Here is a 14,784-nt window from a genome sequence, read left to right on the forward strand (position 1 = left end):
TTCCGACCTACAGCCAGAGCCTATATGCATCCACCTCATCCATCTCGGCTTGGCCGCGACACAAGTTACTTCTTGAGGAATATCGACCTCAGTTGCTTCACAAGTCCCATCTCGAATGCCTATGCCATATACAATGGAATTTGGAAGCCACCACGAACTGGCTTGCAATAAAATGAAAGTGGATCCAGGGAGACTTCAGGGGCAGGCGGGGGTACCGAACGAACCCACAAATCTCCCATCCAATCAAATGGAACTATTCTTCGTTTGACTGGATGACCCCAGATCATCCATATTGACTTCAGCGCCAATTCCCAGTGGTGGACAGAGGGAGTGTTGAGAGCCCCGGACCTGTCATAATTGCTAGGATTTAGCTCAGCCCAGTTCGTGCCTCGTTTGAAGTTTAACCTTGGCCGGGCTTTTCTGACCATTCTCAGCAGATTCCGTCATGCTATAAGTTGACTATTGCACACATGGCTGACAGCTTACCCCTCTTCCTGCATTAGCCCCGCAGACGGCTGCGGCATCGTCCCTTACCACCGAGGTAGCTAGGCTATAAGAGAAATGTTGTCACATGGATCAGCGCCTGGACAATGTCGCCAAATCCTATCTATTGGCTCCGTGGTGAACTCATGGTTAAGTGGCCACCATTCACATAGGCAGATCCTTCTGCACTCAGCTCTATAAATCCCTACCGCGGTGGTAATAGACCAACCATCACAAATATCCTTCTTTTCCAGCACTTTGCGACATTTCCTCACGTATACAGCGGACCTCGCCATGGCTACCGCCATTGAGACCGAGCCCGGATACGTGGGCAATCTAGACTCAACGCAGGAGCAGAAACTTCTCCAGTTCTGGCGGATTCTGATGCAGTCATGGGACTCAGATGTTCCTCCTTTGGATCCAGCCCGGAGATCATCGATCTCCTCGAACGCTACTAACAAAGCACATCGACGTTTCTTCTCCCTCAGTCGTGCACCTGCCCAACCAACGGAGGAAGAATTAGCTGCGATTCCGGCAAATCTACTGTCCAACCTCAAGAGTCTCGACGCTGGCCCTGGCGAGCTGAAGACAGTCGGATCACTTCTGATCAAACTTCCTGGAGACAAGCTACGATCTGCCTTTTTGACCCTCCTCAAACAAGATCACCCTGACGCGCTTCTATTGCGCTTCCTTCGTGCAGAGAAATGGAATGTTCCCAAAGCGTGGATCAAGTTCGTTTCGTCTTTGAATTGGCGAGTCAATGAATACAAGGTCGACGAAGAGGTCTTGCTCAAAGGAGAAGAGCACAATCTCCAAAAGTCGCGACTGGAGGGCAACTCAGCTGAGAAGAAAGATGGCGAGGGTTATGTGCTTCAACTCAATACTGGAAAGGGGTACTTGCACGGGTGTGATAAATTTGGTCGTCCTATTTGCGTCGTTCGAGTCCGAACTCACGATCCAAGTCAACAAACACAAAAGGGTTTGTTCGACTATATCATTCATTGCATCGAGTCAGTGCGCTATTTACAAGTGGCACCCGTTGAATCAATGGTGAGTAGTGCCTGTCCATGGGACCAGTCCTATTGACACTTCCATTTTTACGCCGCATTTTTACTCCGGAACTGAAATTTTCATTACTAATACATGATCTGATCAGGCCATTGTCTTCGACCTGACATCTTTCAGCCTTTCAAACTGGGTACGCCAGAGGTTCCATTACTACTTCTGCCGTTCCCCCTGCTCACATACTGCCGCAGGATTTCCCTCCCGTCAAGTTCATTATTGATAGCTTCCAAGAGAACTATCCTGAATCGCTCGGGGCGATGATATTCTACAATGCGCCCTGGATCTTCTCCGGTTTGTTTCAAAGTCTCTCCCGCTACTAAGTGCAAGCTTTCCCACTGACAATTTGTCTCCCTTGGTGTAGGATTCTGGAAGATAATCCACGGAATTCTCGACCCGGTAGTCGCATCCAAGGTCCACTTCATCACCGGCGCGAAGGAACTTGAGGAACTTGTTCCAAAATCACAAATCCTGAAAGAGATCGGTGGTGAGGAAGACTGGGACTACAAGTACATTGAGCCCTTGCCCCAAGAAAATGACCGACTGAAGGATACTGCCACACGAGATATCATCCTGGATGAGCGGAAGAGCCTTGGAGATGAGCTTTTCAGCGTCACTACGAACTGGATCTCCCAGATCGATGTGGAGTCCTCGCTAGTCCGCCGTGATGAGGTGATCAAGAGCCTCAGTGCGAACTATTGGAAGCTTGATCCGTACGTCCGCGCTCGCAGCCTTCTTGATCGTACTGGTGTTATCAAGGAGGGAGGGAAGATTGATTTCTACCCTACTAAAGTCACGAACAAGGTCGATGAGAAGTCGGATGTGGTGACCGAGCATATCGATGAGGCACAGCCGACTGCAGTGACCGCTTGAGAATTGGGTGCAAGTCTTCGGATGCACTGAGTACTTGGGATTTATATGGCGTTGAACGTCGCTCGATTTTTCATTTTTATGAGTACGGACAGAATCTCTACGCTTTAGACTGATACCTAACAAACCTTCGTCTATACAGTTCTCAAATAGCCTCATGATTTAGCTGTAGAGAGATGCGCCCAAAACCTCGGGAGTTTCTTTCAATATCTTCTACCATCCCTCTTTTGAGTAGTATACTCTAAGTAGTATTACCCTATCTGGTATAAGTAAATTCACTCAATGCAGAAGTCACCCTGAAATCTCAACTTAGAAACCCTTCGTTCATAGTTTCGTAGCGGCAACTACCCCGCAAAGCCCCTCCATCCTTCTGACGCACTTGTTGAAGCTTATGTTCTCAAACGCCGATCTAAGCCGGTTTTGGAAGCAACGACCCGGGGTGAAAAGCAGTTCTGATTGGATTTAACAGTTGTCTTTCCATGCAGCATGCATGTAGCCTGCAACGTTAGATTGTATGCTCAGTACTTCACCACACAAAGTTGGATGATTTGAAATTTACCATCACTTCATGGCCTAATGTTATGCCGAATCATGTAGAGTACAAATATCTTCTGTTTCGGACCTCAATACTACTGTCATGAGACGCCTGCTCGGAACAATTTTCAATCATGGCACCAACTCTTCTCGATTCAATTCCGCTCCCTTACTATGTGTTGATCGCTGGAGTGGTAGGCTTGGCGTTCTCGGTGTTAAGTGCACTCCGTTTCTTCCGAGGTAAGTAAAGCAGCAGTGGAAATTCAGTTCTCTCACGAATTAGCTAACGGAGAGGCTCAGGTTGGCAATACTCTCGCGAGAATGGCTGTAGACCACCAGTCCATACAGTTTCCCATGGTCTTTTTGGACTGGGAATGGTGACAGAAATGCTTAAGGCCGCCAAAGAGAATCGATTCCTCGAACATGTCCGCGGCTGGCATCGAGCTTACGGTGTGACTTTCAAAGCCAAGATGATTGGCCGTCAAGTCATTTTCACCGTCGAGCCTAAGAATGTGCAAACAGTCTTGGCTCTCAAGTTCAAGGACTTTGAACTTGGTGATTACCGGAACAAAGCGATGCGTCCGCTATTGGGATATGGTATCTTCTCTACAGATGGTAGTAAATGGGAACACTCGCGTGCTCTTATCCGTCCAAATTTCACTCGTAACCAGATCACCGATATAAATGTTTATGAGACCCATGTCAAGGCTTTGATTGAAAGGATCCCGCGTGACAGATCTACTGTGGATATGCAGGACCTTTTCTTTCGAATGGTAATTTGCTCTAACTTTTCTGTTTTCTTCTCACTGATATTTTCCAGACTCTCGACTCGGCAACGGAGTTTTTATTCGGAGAATCTGTTCATTCCCTGAATGACACTGTTCCTCTCTCAGCTTCATCATTTGCCAAAGACTTCAACAAGTCTCAGGAGGGACTCGCTCTTCGCAGTAGATTAGGATCTCTCATGGGTTTACACTATGACAGGGAATTTTCTCAGGCAGTCGTCAATGCTCGGGCATATGTTGATAGATTTGTTCAGAAGGCGATTGACTATCGAATTGCTCTAGACAGTGGCAACGGCGTATCACAAAAGCCTCATGAGTTGGATCAACAATACGTGTTCTTGTATGAGCTGTCAAAGCGAACACTCAACAAGACAGAGCTCACGGACCAGCTTCTTAACATCCTACTGGCGGGTCGAGATACAACTGCCAGTCTGTTAAGTATTACTTTTTTCGTCATGGCGAGAAGGCCCGATATTTGGAAGAAGCTGAGGCAAGAGGTTCTCAAACTCGACGGTCGCAAGCCCTCCTTCCAAGATCTCAAGTCCATCTCCTATTTAACCTGGGTTATGAACGAGAGTATGTACACCCGCACCCAAGTAACAATGAATTCTAACGCATTCTCCCAGCTCTACGACTCTACCCCGTTGTCCCCATCAACGTACGCATGGCTAACAAAGACACTCACCTCCCGGTCGGAGGAGGCCCAGAGGGCAAGGATTCAATCTTCGTCCCCAAGGGACAGGAGGTGATGTACAGTGTGTACACCATGCATCGCCGGCAGGACATATTCGGCCCAGATGCGGACGAGTACCGGCCGGAGAGGTGGGAGAAACTCAAGCCAGGCTGGGCATACATCCCTTTCAATGGTGGCCCTCGCATCTGCATCGGACAGCAGTTTGCCTTGACCGAGGCGGGATACTGTATCGTCCGGATTATGCAAGAATTTGAGGCTATGGAGAGCAGAGACAACAGGCCATTTGAAGAGGCACTGACGTTGACGCTGGCTAGCTTCAACGGGGCAAAGGTCGCCCTAACACCAGTTCGAAGCTCTTAGCAGGGAGTTGGGTGATCAATTGTTTAAAGTACTTTAAATTTCACGTCGTTCAAATATGGAAGATCGTAATCCTTGGGAAATCAATACCTGCTCTCATTAGTCTACAGTATACCACTCTAAATTGATGTGAGAGGCCTACACAGGAGTGCGCTCTTTTATTCTGATTGAATTAAATTTGTCTTATTTTTTTTGGACCCATTAACGTGAACTTTGAACATTTTCCTTCCACAAGCCAACGCTGAACGGACCAGGCTAGACTATGATTCCGTTGACGATATGCTCATAAGCGGCACGGCCGTACCAAATGACTCCGTCAAACTGCTGTCACTTGAAGAAGACCTTTCCCTGAATCGACAGTCATATCCAGAACCCGAGTTGAACGCGACTTTTTGAATAACATTTAATGCCCACGCAGTAGCAGTGTTGGCCTCCCAATACAACTCCCGAAGACTGCTCATAACGTCGAGGCATAGCTGGAAATTTTGTATAGCTTCGTTCCGCTCATCTGAGCGGGACGTTTTCATTTCAGAAACGTGAATAATCAAGGCGACTAGGATAGCTGTAATCCCAACGACGGGTAATCGGTGTTGCAAATTTCGTTGATAAAGCTCGGAGGTAATTCGAGAAATTTGATTTGCGGCAAGTTGAACGCAGGATTTTGATGAGGGGAAAGGTTGGGATTGATGGAAGACGGCGACGGTGGTGTAGAAGATCATGTGGAGGATGTTACGTTGGAGGATGACAGTGGGTTCTTCGTCAATGCTGTGTGGCTCGACAGGACAGGCCTGACAGGGTGGTGGTAGAGTGTTTGCCCAATCTGCTAGCTCCATTTCTGAAGAGCAAATTCGGCCGGTATAGTCGTCACTGGGACTTGCGGAGGGAGAGTTGGGTGAGAGGGCAGTGTGGTTGTTTTGTTTGCCTTGGAGATCCAAGACATTGCTGATGCATGTGCAAAGTTTTGCTGTAGAAATGCAAACACTGGCCAGATCCTTCTGGGCTTTGACATTCCTAACCAAAGAGCACTCAGGAGGCAGAATTTGGTTTTCCATGGGGAGGCTGTAGAGCTCAAAGTCCTCTTCTGTTAGAAGCGTATGGAAAAATTCAGCCCGCTCGATGGCAGCTCGACATCTCAGTCTCAATGCAATCACACAGTCCGTCATATAACATGCCCATGCGATCCGTCTCCACAGCTTGGGACTGTAGGGAAAGTTCATAATCATTGAAGCCTCTTGGAAGAGGCCGATAGATCGAGCGACAGTGATTGCACCTTTGATCCAGTGGCGACTGTCTTGTCCATCAGCTGTATCCAATCTGTAGGTCATCAGAAGCAACGACTGGACGATGGTCAGAGGATCTGACTCATAGTTGGCTTTATACAAAAGCTATTATGTGCGGGTCAGCGTATGTCACCCAAGTCTCAGAAATCAGCTGTGACTGACCTTGGTCCTTTGGAAGAAAGCCTCATGAGCCTCCTTCCTGCTAGAATACCCAGCTTTGAGGAGGTGTTCCAGCTCCACGAAAGTGGTGGCAGAAAACATCACAGCCAGATATAGAAGCAAGCTTACAGACCCATGAGCACCATGTCCGTCGCGAATAATTGTAAGGAATTGCTGCCACTCGATAATTGGCATCGATGGCAACACACTCTCGACGAACGTTTGGAGAAGAGCACTCTGCAGCTGGATGCTGGGGAGGACCAATACTCCGTTCACTCGGAGGCATTCAACAGTTGCCCGGCTCATCGTCGGCGGTAAAGGATTGATAAATCCGGGGAGGAGTGCTAGGTGGCTGAAACCACTTGGTGTGCAGGGTGCTGAAGAGCCCAGATTGGTGAAGGTATTCCAAAAATCCTCCTCGCAAAAACTCGGGAGCGGATGGTTTTCAAGTAACCGAGGGCTTGTCCAAATGCATGACGGGGAGGATTTATTGCTTTTTATGGATGGGGATGACTTCGATATCGAGGTTGACATTTGTCGTCTGCTACTTAATGAGTAATTGGCTAACAGGACAATCGCAGGGAACTTACTTTTGTCGGATTCTTCTATTGACTACGCATTGGATGCCTTTTCGGCTACAATTTTGGCATGGGGATCCATCGGCCGCGTTGCAGCGTACTTTGGCGATTTGGCAAGCCTGGCATGCCTTTTGGGCTCTGCCGGAGAGAAACATGGACGGTTGTCTTGTGTTGGACATTTTGGCTGGATTATTCAATTGTTATTGACGTGGGGCAAGTGTCAGGGAGACTCCATTCGTAGAGGTAAGGAAATTATAACACTGCAAGAACAGTATCGTGGGAAAGTAGAGAATGAAGACAGGAAATCAAATTGTTTGGGAAAGACGATTCACATATATAGTCTGGGGCCCCGCAATTTCCAGGGGATCAGGTGGGCTATCTCGTCATGAATTAAACGGTTCAAAATAAGCGATGAGGATACATGATCATATCATAGATCATAGCAGGATGGTTCGGAGGATTACTACTCAATAGACCAGAAAAACGCACGGTAAAAGGCTTGACGCGATATCCAAAGCCCCAACGACGTAATCCGGACAGTTTCTGCTCAATTGGGTTAGGCGCGGCGTTGGGTCAAGGGTTCGGGAGTCGGGAGAGCTGTCGACTAGCGGAGGATCGTGTCTAGGCACTCTAGTGGCCGAACCCGGTGTCTTCTTACCATTTCCGGCTGCGCCCGCACTCGTGGCGCCTCAACGAGGGGACTTGGAAGCCTAGAATGCCACTCTATGCAGTTTATTGACACTCAAGTGGGCTGGGCTGGACGTGTTCTGGCTGGTCAACTACTTATCGAGCAAGGGAAAATTGTTGGCTTGGTGGGGTACTGTCAGAAAAACACCTCATGTTCGTATGCTTATTATCCTTATCAAGCAACACCGCCGGATGATGGGTCCGATTTTTTAGTTAAACTGATCGCTCACTCCGTGTCCAATACTTTCTTCCGGAGTAGTTCTCCCGATGGAATATTTAGAGCTGGCTTGTACGCCCTTTGAAATCCTATATATCCCCTACTGGCCCCCTTCCTTTCGACCATTCCAACACAAGAGAAGAACAGCGGTGAGCTTGGCTCTAGCCAACTGGTGATACTTTTGCTCTCTCAATCCCTGTCCTCGCACTTGTTCTTTTCTTGACTTGTCCGAGTCGGGCCAAGATGAGAACAGAGCTATGGCGGGAGTGGCGCAAACCTGCACCTAGTGACCTATGAAGGTCTCGTGAATCGGCACTTTACGTACATACTTGAACCTTGTGGCGATGCTCACTTCTCTGACAAACAAGAAAATATAGATTTGCAAGTTGCTAACGATACAGAACGCGGGCTATGGGGGCATCGCAACATGAAGCTGTGTATCAACCAAATCAAACCATAGTCCTTCATACCCAGTCTCCCTACATGCTCGGACCTGTTTGATGAATCCTTGCAGTCGCGTGGCACTCCTGCTTTGAACAGCGTACAACGACAGTCTCTCCCACAATTTCTCTCCTGGTCCCTCAATCTCGATCATTGCCATTGTCAAGGGAAAAACTACAGGCAACGCTGTTGTTTCCTGAGCGGCTGACTCGGCAAAATGCGACATGATGGAGAATATGCTGTTTGCAAGATCTCGTGCAGTTTCGTCTTCCACCCCAAGAGGATATCGAAGACGATGAATAATCAACAAAGCGGCCAAACGATAGGCATTCGCCTGTGTCATCATTGCCAACACCTCATATTGGCCATGCTTGAGCAGAATTTCAGGCGTGTTGGGAGGTTTCCAGTCAAGAATGACTCGCTCGATATCAGCGAGTTGCTCATACATCCCAGAGGGAGATTCGCCAATGTTGAGAACACCCGTCCTCATGGTATGACTACACACACAGAGATCATAAAGCAGAGGCAGAAGTGTTGCACAGACTCCCGCATAACGATCGACAATGATGCGCTCCGTGGTGGGCATTCGAATGATCGGAATCTCTCGCCGTACTAAACACTCGACCGTGTCGACCAACATTGGTGTCATGATAATAGTGTCCATGATCGGAAAATGGACCAACCTTGGAAGCCATGCTTTCGTCGACATGAGAGCGCTTCGCACGATCGAGTGGGCCGTTGAAGAATCGGGCGCTGTAAGTACATTGAACACGTACATCGTTTGACCCAGAAAGAGTGCACAAGCTGCATCATAGTCTTGGGTGATTTTTACATCCCGCAAGCGTTGCAGGCCCTTTGCAGCTTTTACCATATCTGGCTCCTGTTGGCGCATGACGAGTGATCTTTGGTAGCGCGTCATCATCCCCAAAAATGCCAAGTAACCCTCTGTTAGAGTTGGGGCAGATAGGCATAAGATGGTATAGACAGTCTTTTGCGATTCTGGAGCGAAGCTAGGGCCCAGCATGAATGGCATATGTATGACTGAGAACTGCTCCGGATCCATTACTGTGCGAAAGGCATCGGAGGTCGTTTTAAGGGTGACAGGGGATGCCAGCAGTCTCTCTGGTGGTGCCAAGACCAGCGTCTCACGACGTTGAGCGGTCTGTACTTCTTCCACTGAATCATTAGACGGTGATATTGATTTGGACCGTCGAGCAAGTGAGATTTGTGAGGACTGTGAGGATAAGGCCTCACTACTTGACGTAGACGGGCTTCGTTGTTGTGGCCACGTCCCGATCTGCTGGTCTGAATCGACGCTCCAGACCTGCATCTCCCCATGAGGAAAGGCCTTCGCGGCTGGCCGGCGCCCTATGCGCCTGTTACGCCGCGAGGTCGAGCATGCGATCTTGAGGCGCCGGCATCTGGTGCATTGCTGATCACTACCAGTAAACGTGCACTTCTCTTTGCTCGCGTAGCACCGATCGCATGCCTTTAGAACCATGGTCTCTGGGTCTCTAGGTAGCTAGAGTTAGGAGAGGCCGGCCGAAGGCAGCGGCAAGGCCGATCGGGATCGGGGTTAAGAGCGAGCAAGGGCAGTTCAAATAGATGACTGGGCTTAGGGAGGGGGGCAGATCGGTGAGAGGCGTGGGTGTGGGTTAAAACGTGAGTTAGGGTGAGTTTAGGGAGACGCGGGATCGGAAGGAGGTCCCCATCGCCCGCACCGCGTTTCCCCGCTTTCCCCGGGATTCCACCATAAGCCAATAGCCGCGGGCCGATGCGCACTGAAAGTTGCCTATTTGGGATGCTAAACGACCATGTCGAGGGTGACTAGCCCCTTTTCCGTTGAGTCTGTGGAGGGTTTGGCAGGATCAGATATTGCTTGACAGGTTGAATCTAGATCATTGATAGTTTCTTGGAGAATTTCATCAGGATATGTCTAGATATCTATTTCCCTTTATTAGGTTAAACATTAAGCCCCCTAAGCCTTCACCCCTTCTTTAGCTCCAGAAATTCCAATTCTTCAAGAAAACGTTCATACCCTCCTCGAAAGTCTGAAAGATCTTCCATAATTTGACCTACGTGAGCGTCCACTATCTGAAACAGTTACTAACAATACCGATGCACATACTGCAGCATCGGGCAAATGCGACGTCGGCTGGACTCGCTTGCGCCTTGCATCGCCTGGTATTTCTGAGACATGTGGGGCCCGCAATGGAGACCACTGGTGAAGCAGAAACAAAAATGGGCGATATCCACAACTTTTATTGGCTATCACCATCTCAACATTTCCAAGATAAATGCCACCGATTTTTGAGGAAATCGCCATTCAAGAATCAATCGGATCCGACTCGGCCGAGCACTTTTTCTTTGTAATTTTGATGGAGCCCTTGCATACTCGGGTTAAGATAAGGATCCGACTACATTGCTTAAACGGCCAACAAAATGATTCATGGGATGTGTTGACTATAGCAGACTCGGCATATACCGGCTTTAGAGCCACGACGTAAAGAGTACAGCTTTATCATGTCCCACTCAGATGTAGTGGGTCAATACCGTGGATTATTATTGCTTGCTTGCTAATTAACAAATTGGCTTGTTGATTGGAAGTCTAGCTTTGGATTCAGGTCAATCTATATGAAAGAAATTTATAAGCTGCAGCCCGAGGCACGTAAACGTGATTGCTCCGAGTCTATGTCGTGCGATATCACCCGTGGAAGATCTAGATTTGGGTCGAAGATCATCACAAATGCCGAGCTCAACTCAATCAAACCTTGGTTAGACCTTCTGCAAGTTCTTCAAACAGGGCTTGCAAACGCGCTCCCTCCTCATCTGCGACCTGGCTGTGCGTTTTAGAGCTTCCGATGGGGTGATATGGGAATGGCCTATCACAATGTTAGCCCAGTCTCGGCGCAACGGTAGTGATGTAGAACAACACTTACCCATATTCAGGAACGAAGGTAATTATGCTGTCGGGACCATCTCGCTCAAACCGACTTTGAATAATCTTCGTCCAAATCCTTTCCATGCACAGTCTCTCTTGTTCGAAAACAGGATTGAGTGGTTCCGGACACTGGGACGCTTGTGTCGTGCCGATTCGGGCGTGAATGTGATACACCTTACAGCTTATTAGTTACGATTCCCTCGGCCTGTCATCTTTGACTCACATGTGGGATGATTGCATCAATCATAGCACGATCACCTTCCCCAATATCCAAGAGTCTCTCTAGCCCAACCATCCAGTGCGAGAAGTCGGCGGTAATTCGGAGTCTGCGGGGTTGATAAACCGGTTAGCCCCGGTAGGGGAGGTGAGGACTTCATTTCACTTACTGTGGAACAGCTTCTAGAATCTGCTGTGTCACATAAGGCGTGAATAGTGAGCGATTGCGGTGACTCTCGTGGGTGACACAGCCGGAAAGTCCAAGTTCTTCGTCGACCTGGAGAGTCCCTTGATAGAATTTGATTGACTCTTCGATATCCCAAGCATCCCTGGTAGTTTCAAATATGAACGAAGAGTACTTCTAATAGTACCTATGAATCTAGACGTACTCACTCTCCAGACTGGAAGTTGATGGTTATCGGTCGCAGCTGCTTGACCAATTGAAGCAGCTCTCTATAATTTCGGAGGTGATCCACTGCCTTCAGACCAACCGGTCGAGGCCCAGCATACATAAACCACGACGAGTGCACCCTGGCTCATATCCATCAGCATCTTAATCCGTATACTCCAGTTTATCGCTCATGATGCTCACATCGCGCCAATCTCGAGGCCGGTCTCGTCACAAATTTCCCTCAATCGTGGAAAGTCGCCCTCGGGAACGATTCCATGGATGTCCACCTCGACGCCGACTGGGATGATATCAGATTAGCATTCTTCCATTTGATTATTCTAAGAGCGGAATTCAACGGAGCATACCATAGCCTTGCTTCTTCAGATCTGGGAACAATTGCGCCCAATTGTCCAGGTTGGGACCTGGCGCAACTCCCCAGACAGAACGAAGACGGTTGATTTTCATATTTGCAGAGTATAATTTGATTGATTCTGAATTAAACATGTAGAGAAAGACTTACTTTACTTACTTATATCTCCCTTGTATTTTCATCCGCAGCCTATACTTCTCCGCACCAAGAGCATACCTGCCTTTCCTCCTCTCCAAACCGGGCAATTTTCCCCGCTAGAGTGGGTCCTTGAGAAACACATTTCTCTTATAGGATTGGCTGATAGCTATAGAATGGGGAAATTGTGCCTTTAAAAGGCTCAACGCGTTGTGAAATTCCGCTGTGTCTTCTGCAAAAGGGCATCCACTATCGGCGAACACTACCACGTGAGGTATGAAGCCCCCACGACATGTGTAACTTGATGTCAGAATATGAGGGGATAGGTATCGCAGCCCAATATCATTCCACTTTCCAATCGCGTAATCTTGGAGGGTTGACTTCAATGGAATAGCGATCTTCCATTGGGGGATCTGCATAACAGAACATTTTCAAATGGAAGTCCCAACTGTTGACAGTAATCTTGTCATTGGAGGTTGAGAGGTATGAGAGATTGAATTTCTAATATCTCTGAACGTAGGCTACAATTCATCTTACATTAACACGTATATTGAGAGAGTGCAGAGTCATAAATTGTGAAAATTTCCCTATATACACGGGACTCGAAAAAGTCTCATTATTCTTGATCAAAACCCACCATTGGGGTGAATGATAACCTTGGTCCAGCCATTTTCTCTTTTATCGAACTTATCATACGCATCCTCAGCGTCGGCCAGTCCAATTTCGTGAGAGATGACGAAACTAGGCTTCGCCTTGCCGGCAATGATCATATCGCGTAGGTATCTGTTGTATGCCTTGACATTACACTGTCCGGTACCGATAGAAAGGCCCTACGGCAAGTTAGAAAGAGAAACAATTTTCGTTAAGGTTGAAAGAACTTGCCTTTTCAAAGAGCTTTCCAAAGCTCAAGCTGATCATGCCGCTCGCGGATGCGGCGTCAGACGCACCAGGGTCACTGCATGAGGTGAATGTTAGAATATTGAAAACATCACTAGGTGACTTCAGACGGCTTTACCTAGGCACATAGAGGCCAGCAATGCCCAGTCCACCACAGGCTCGAGTGACACGGATCATGTTCTCGAGTACAATATTGGGCTTCTCGGAGGATCCGTTGGGGTTCACGGCCTGGTAACCAACGGCATCAACGGAGCGATCAACCATGTCTCCATTGTGAGCAATGATTTGGTCGACGGCGTCGCCCTTGGTGAAATCAATCGGAATACAGCCGATCTTTTCGGCGGCCTTCAGCCGCTCGGGAACACGATCCACGACATAGATGTTGGACCCGCCCCGCAGCACAGCAGAATAAGCGGCCATGAGCCCGACAGGGCCTGCTCCAAATACCGCGATGCTTTCACCTGACTGGAAACCAGAGATTTCGACACCGTGCCAGCCTGTCACATGAGTATGAGTCGAGCGATCCATCTCGATGAGTACCACGCAGAGGAAAGGGAAGCATACCGGTGGGAAAGACGTCTGTTTCGATCGATTAGGATATGAAATGAGTACAGCAAGAAAGTTACAGAGACACATACCAGCCAGCAGAATGAAGTCTGATTCGTGCTCCTTCCCAGGAGGCAGCTTCAGAGCATTAAAATCCGCGTAGGGAATGCGAATATATTGTGCTTGGCCTTGATCCCTCTCAATTAGCAAGACTGAGATGGTGAGGGGCTTATTGAAAAGTCTACATACCTCCACGATAGGGACCCATGGCCACGTAGCCTGCCAGAGTCTCAGTAAGAACACGAGACCATTGAACTTTCCATAATTACCATAAGCTCCACCTGCGAATCCAGGGTTGACACCCGTACAGAAAGCTGTCTTTCCTTCCTCGCAGTTGCGGCATCGGCCGTCCGCAACATTGAATGGCATAACCACGCGATCTCCTTTCTTCAACAGTGTGACCCCCTCGCCTAGCTCTTCCACAATGCCCATATTCTCGTGGCCTTGGCTTTGGTTAGCGCCATGTCACTCGTTGGGGATAAGAAAATGAGCTTACCAAAGGTAATGCCCGGCTCTGCGGCAGTTCGTCCTTCATACATGCTGCAACTCAATGAGCTTCGTGGATCCTCTTCACCATATTCGCATTCATCCGCGCCACCTGTACTTACTGCAGGTCTGAGCCACAGATCGCAGCCTATACTGATAGTCAGTCCATCGCCGAGCAAATATGAATGATATGCAAAAAATAAACTCACGGTGGTGACTTTGACAATAATGTCATCCGGGTGCTCTAACTTGGGCTTCTCAACCTGCTCAACCCGGACCTGGTACGGTCCAAGATAGTTCAGTGCTTGCATGGTAGTAGCCGACGCCATTGTGAATCAGGCCGAAAATGACTTCGCGGTAAGACGGAACTCTGAGAACACCGGGCGCTCGTGGGGTATTTGAGACCATTTGTACATGGAGATCGCGTTACGCTTTTTGCTTTGACTCCATCGAGTTCCAGCAATGTCCCCCACATCGGTAACTTTTGTACCGATGTCAGTTAAGGGCAGGAATCATGAGTGGCTCGGGAGATGACTTAGAGCCAATTATCCACTCATGCCCCGCATGAATAGAGGAGACATTGCCCAAGAATTCC

At 48.5% G+C, this 14,784-nt stretch overlaps 6 protein-coding genes across 6 annotated transcripts; 2 read left to right on the forward strand and 4 right to left on the reverse strand.

Moving 5' to 3' along the window:
- Positions 1-777: 777 nt before the first annotated feature.
- N7473_000723 (CRAL-TRIO domain-containing protein) lies at positions 778-2,418 on the forward strand (the record flags this gene model as incomplete). The annotated part of the gene is made up of 4 exons (XM_057146663.1): positions 778-1,533; positions 1,640-1,681; positions 1,740-1,839; positions 1,910-2,418. 4 exons carry the CDS (start codon positions 778-780, stop codon positions 2,416-2,418), a joined length of 1,407 nt encoding a protein of 468 aa, XP_057014549.1.
- A 665-nt stretch (positions 2,419-3,083) lies between these two features.
- N7473_000724 (cytochrome P450) lies at positions 3,084-4,788 on the forward strand (the record flags this gene model as incomplete). The annotated part of the gene is made up of 4 exons (XM_057146664.1): positions 3,084-3,189; positions 3,250-3,722; positions 3,770-4,310; positions 4,361-4,788. The coding sequence occupies 4 exons, from the start codon at positions 3,084-3,086 to the stop codon at positions 4,786-4,788; spliced, it is 1,548 nt and encodes a 515-aa protein (XP_057014550.1).
- Positions 4,789-5,045: 257 nt separating this feature from the next.
- N7473_000725 (fungal specific transcription factor domain-containing protein) lies at positions 5,046-6,530 on the reverse strand (the record flags this gene model as incomplete). Its single annotated transcript, XM_057146665.1, has 2 exons — positions 5,046-6,170; positions 6,228-6,530. 2 exons carry the CDS (start codon positions 6,528-6,530, stop codon positions 5,046-5,048), a joined length of 1,428 nt encoding a protein of 475 aa, XP_057014551.1.
- Positions 6,531-8,115: 1,585 nt separating this feature from the next.
- On the reverse strand, positions 8,116-9,648 carry N7473_000726 (Zn(II)2Cys6 transcription factor; the record flags this gene model as incomplete). The annotated part of the gene is made up of 1 exon (XM_057146666.1): positions 8,116-9,648. The coding sequence occupies one exon, from the start codon at positions 9,646-9,648 to the stop codon at positions 8,116-8,118; it is 1,533 nt and encodes a 510-aa protein (XP_057014552.1).
- Positions 9,649-10,911: 1,263 nt separating this feature from the next.
- On the reverse strand, positions 10,912-12,160 carry N7473_000727 (sugar phosphate isomerase/epimerase family protein; the record flags this gene model as incomplete). Its single annotated transcript, XM_057146667.1, has 7 exons — positions 10,912-11,029; positions 11,087-11,262; positions 11,312-11,414; positions 11,475-11,633; positions 11,698-11,835; positions 11,897-11,993; positions 12,061-12,160. 7 exons carry the CDS (start codon positions 12,158-12,160, stop codon positions 10,912-10,914), a joined length of 891 nt encoding a protein of 296 aa, XP_057014553.1.
- A 607-nt stretch (positions 12,161-12,767) lies between these two features.
- Positions 12,768-14,747, reverse strand: N7473_000728 (glutathione-independent formaldehyde dehydrogenase). Its single transcript, XM_057146668.1, has 10 exons — positions 14,399-14,747; positions 14,312-14,337; positions 14,200-14,243; positions 13,973-14,146; positions 13,893-13,922; positions 13,736-13,831; positions 13,662-13,676; positions 13,216-13,594; positions 13,083-13,155; positions 12,768-13,030 (listed from the first exon to the last, which is right to left on the reverse strand). The coding sequence occupies exons 1-10, from the start codon at positions 14,516-14,518 to the stop codon at positions 12,827-12,829; spliced, it is 1,161 nt and encodes a 386-aa protein (XP_057014554.1). The 5' UTR covers positions 14,519-14,747; the 3' UTR covers positions 12,768-12,826.
- Positions 14,748-14,784: the final 37 nt, after the last annotated feature.

Source organism: Penicillium subrubescens, assembly GCF_028828155.1.
Source record: "Penicillium subrubescens strain IBT 31985 chromosome Unknown utg000001l_segment0_segment0, whole genome shotgun sequence".
NCBI classification, from domain to species: Eukaryota; Fungi; Ascomycota; class Eurotiomycetes; order Eurotiales; family Aspergillaceae; genus Penicillium; species Penicillium subrubescens.

Excerpts from the sequence above, each read along its gene's own strand:
- N7473_000728 (XM_057146668.1), bottom strand. The coding sequence starts at position 14,518 with ATGGCGTCGGCTACTACCATGCAAGCACTGAACTATCTTGGACCGTAC. Across the intron at positions 14,147-14,199 it reads AGAGCCGGGCATTACCTTTG|GCCACGAGAATATGGGCATT; the intron begins GTAAGCTCATTT and ends ACCAAAGCCAAG. Across the intron at positions 13,923-13,972 it reads ATTCGCAGGTGGAGCTTATG|GCTACGTGGCCATGGGTCCC; the intron begins GTAATTATGGAA and ends AGACTCTGGCAG.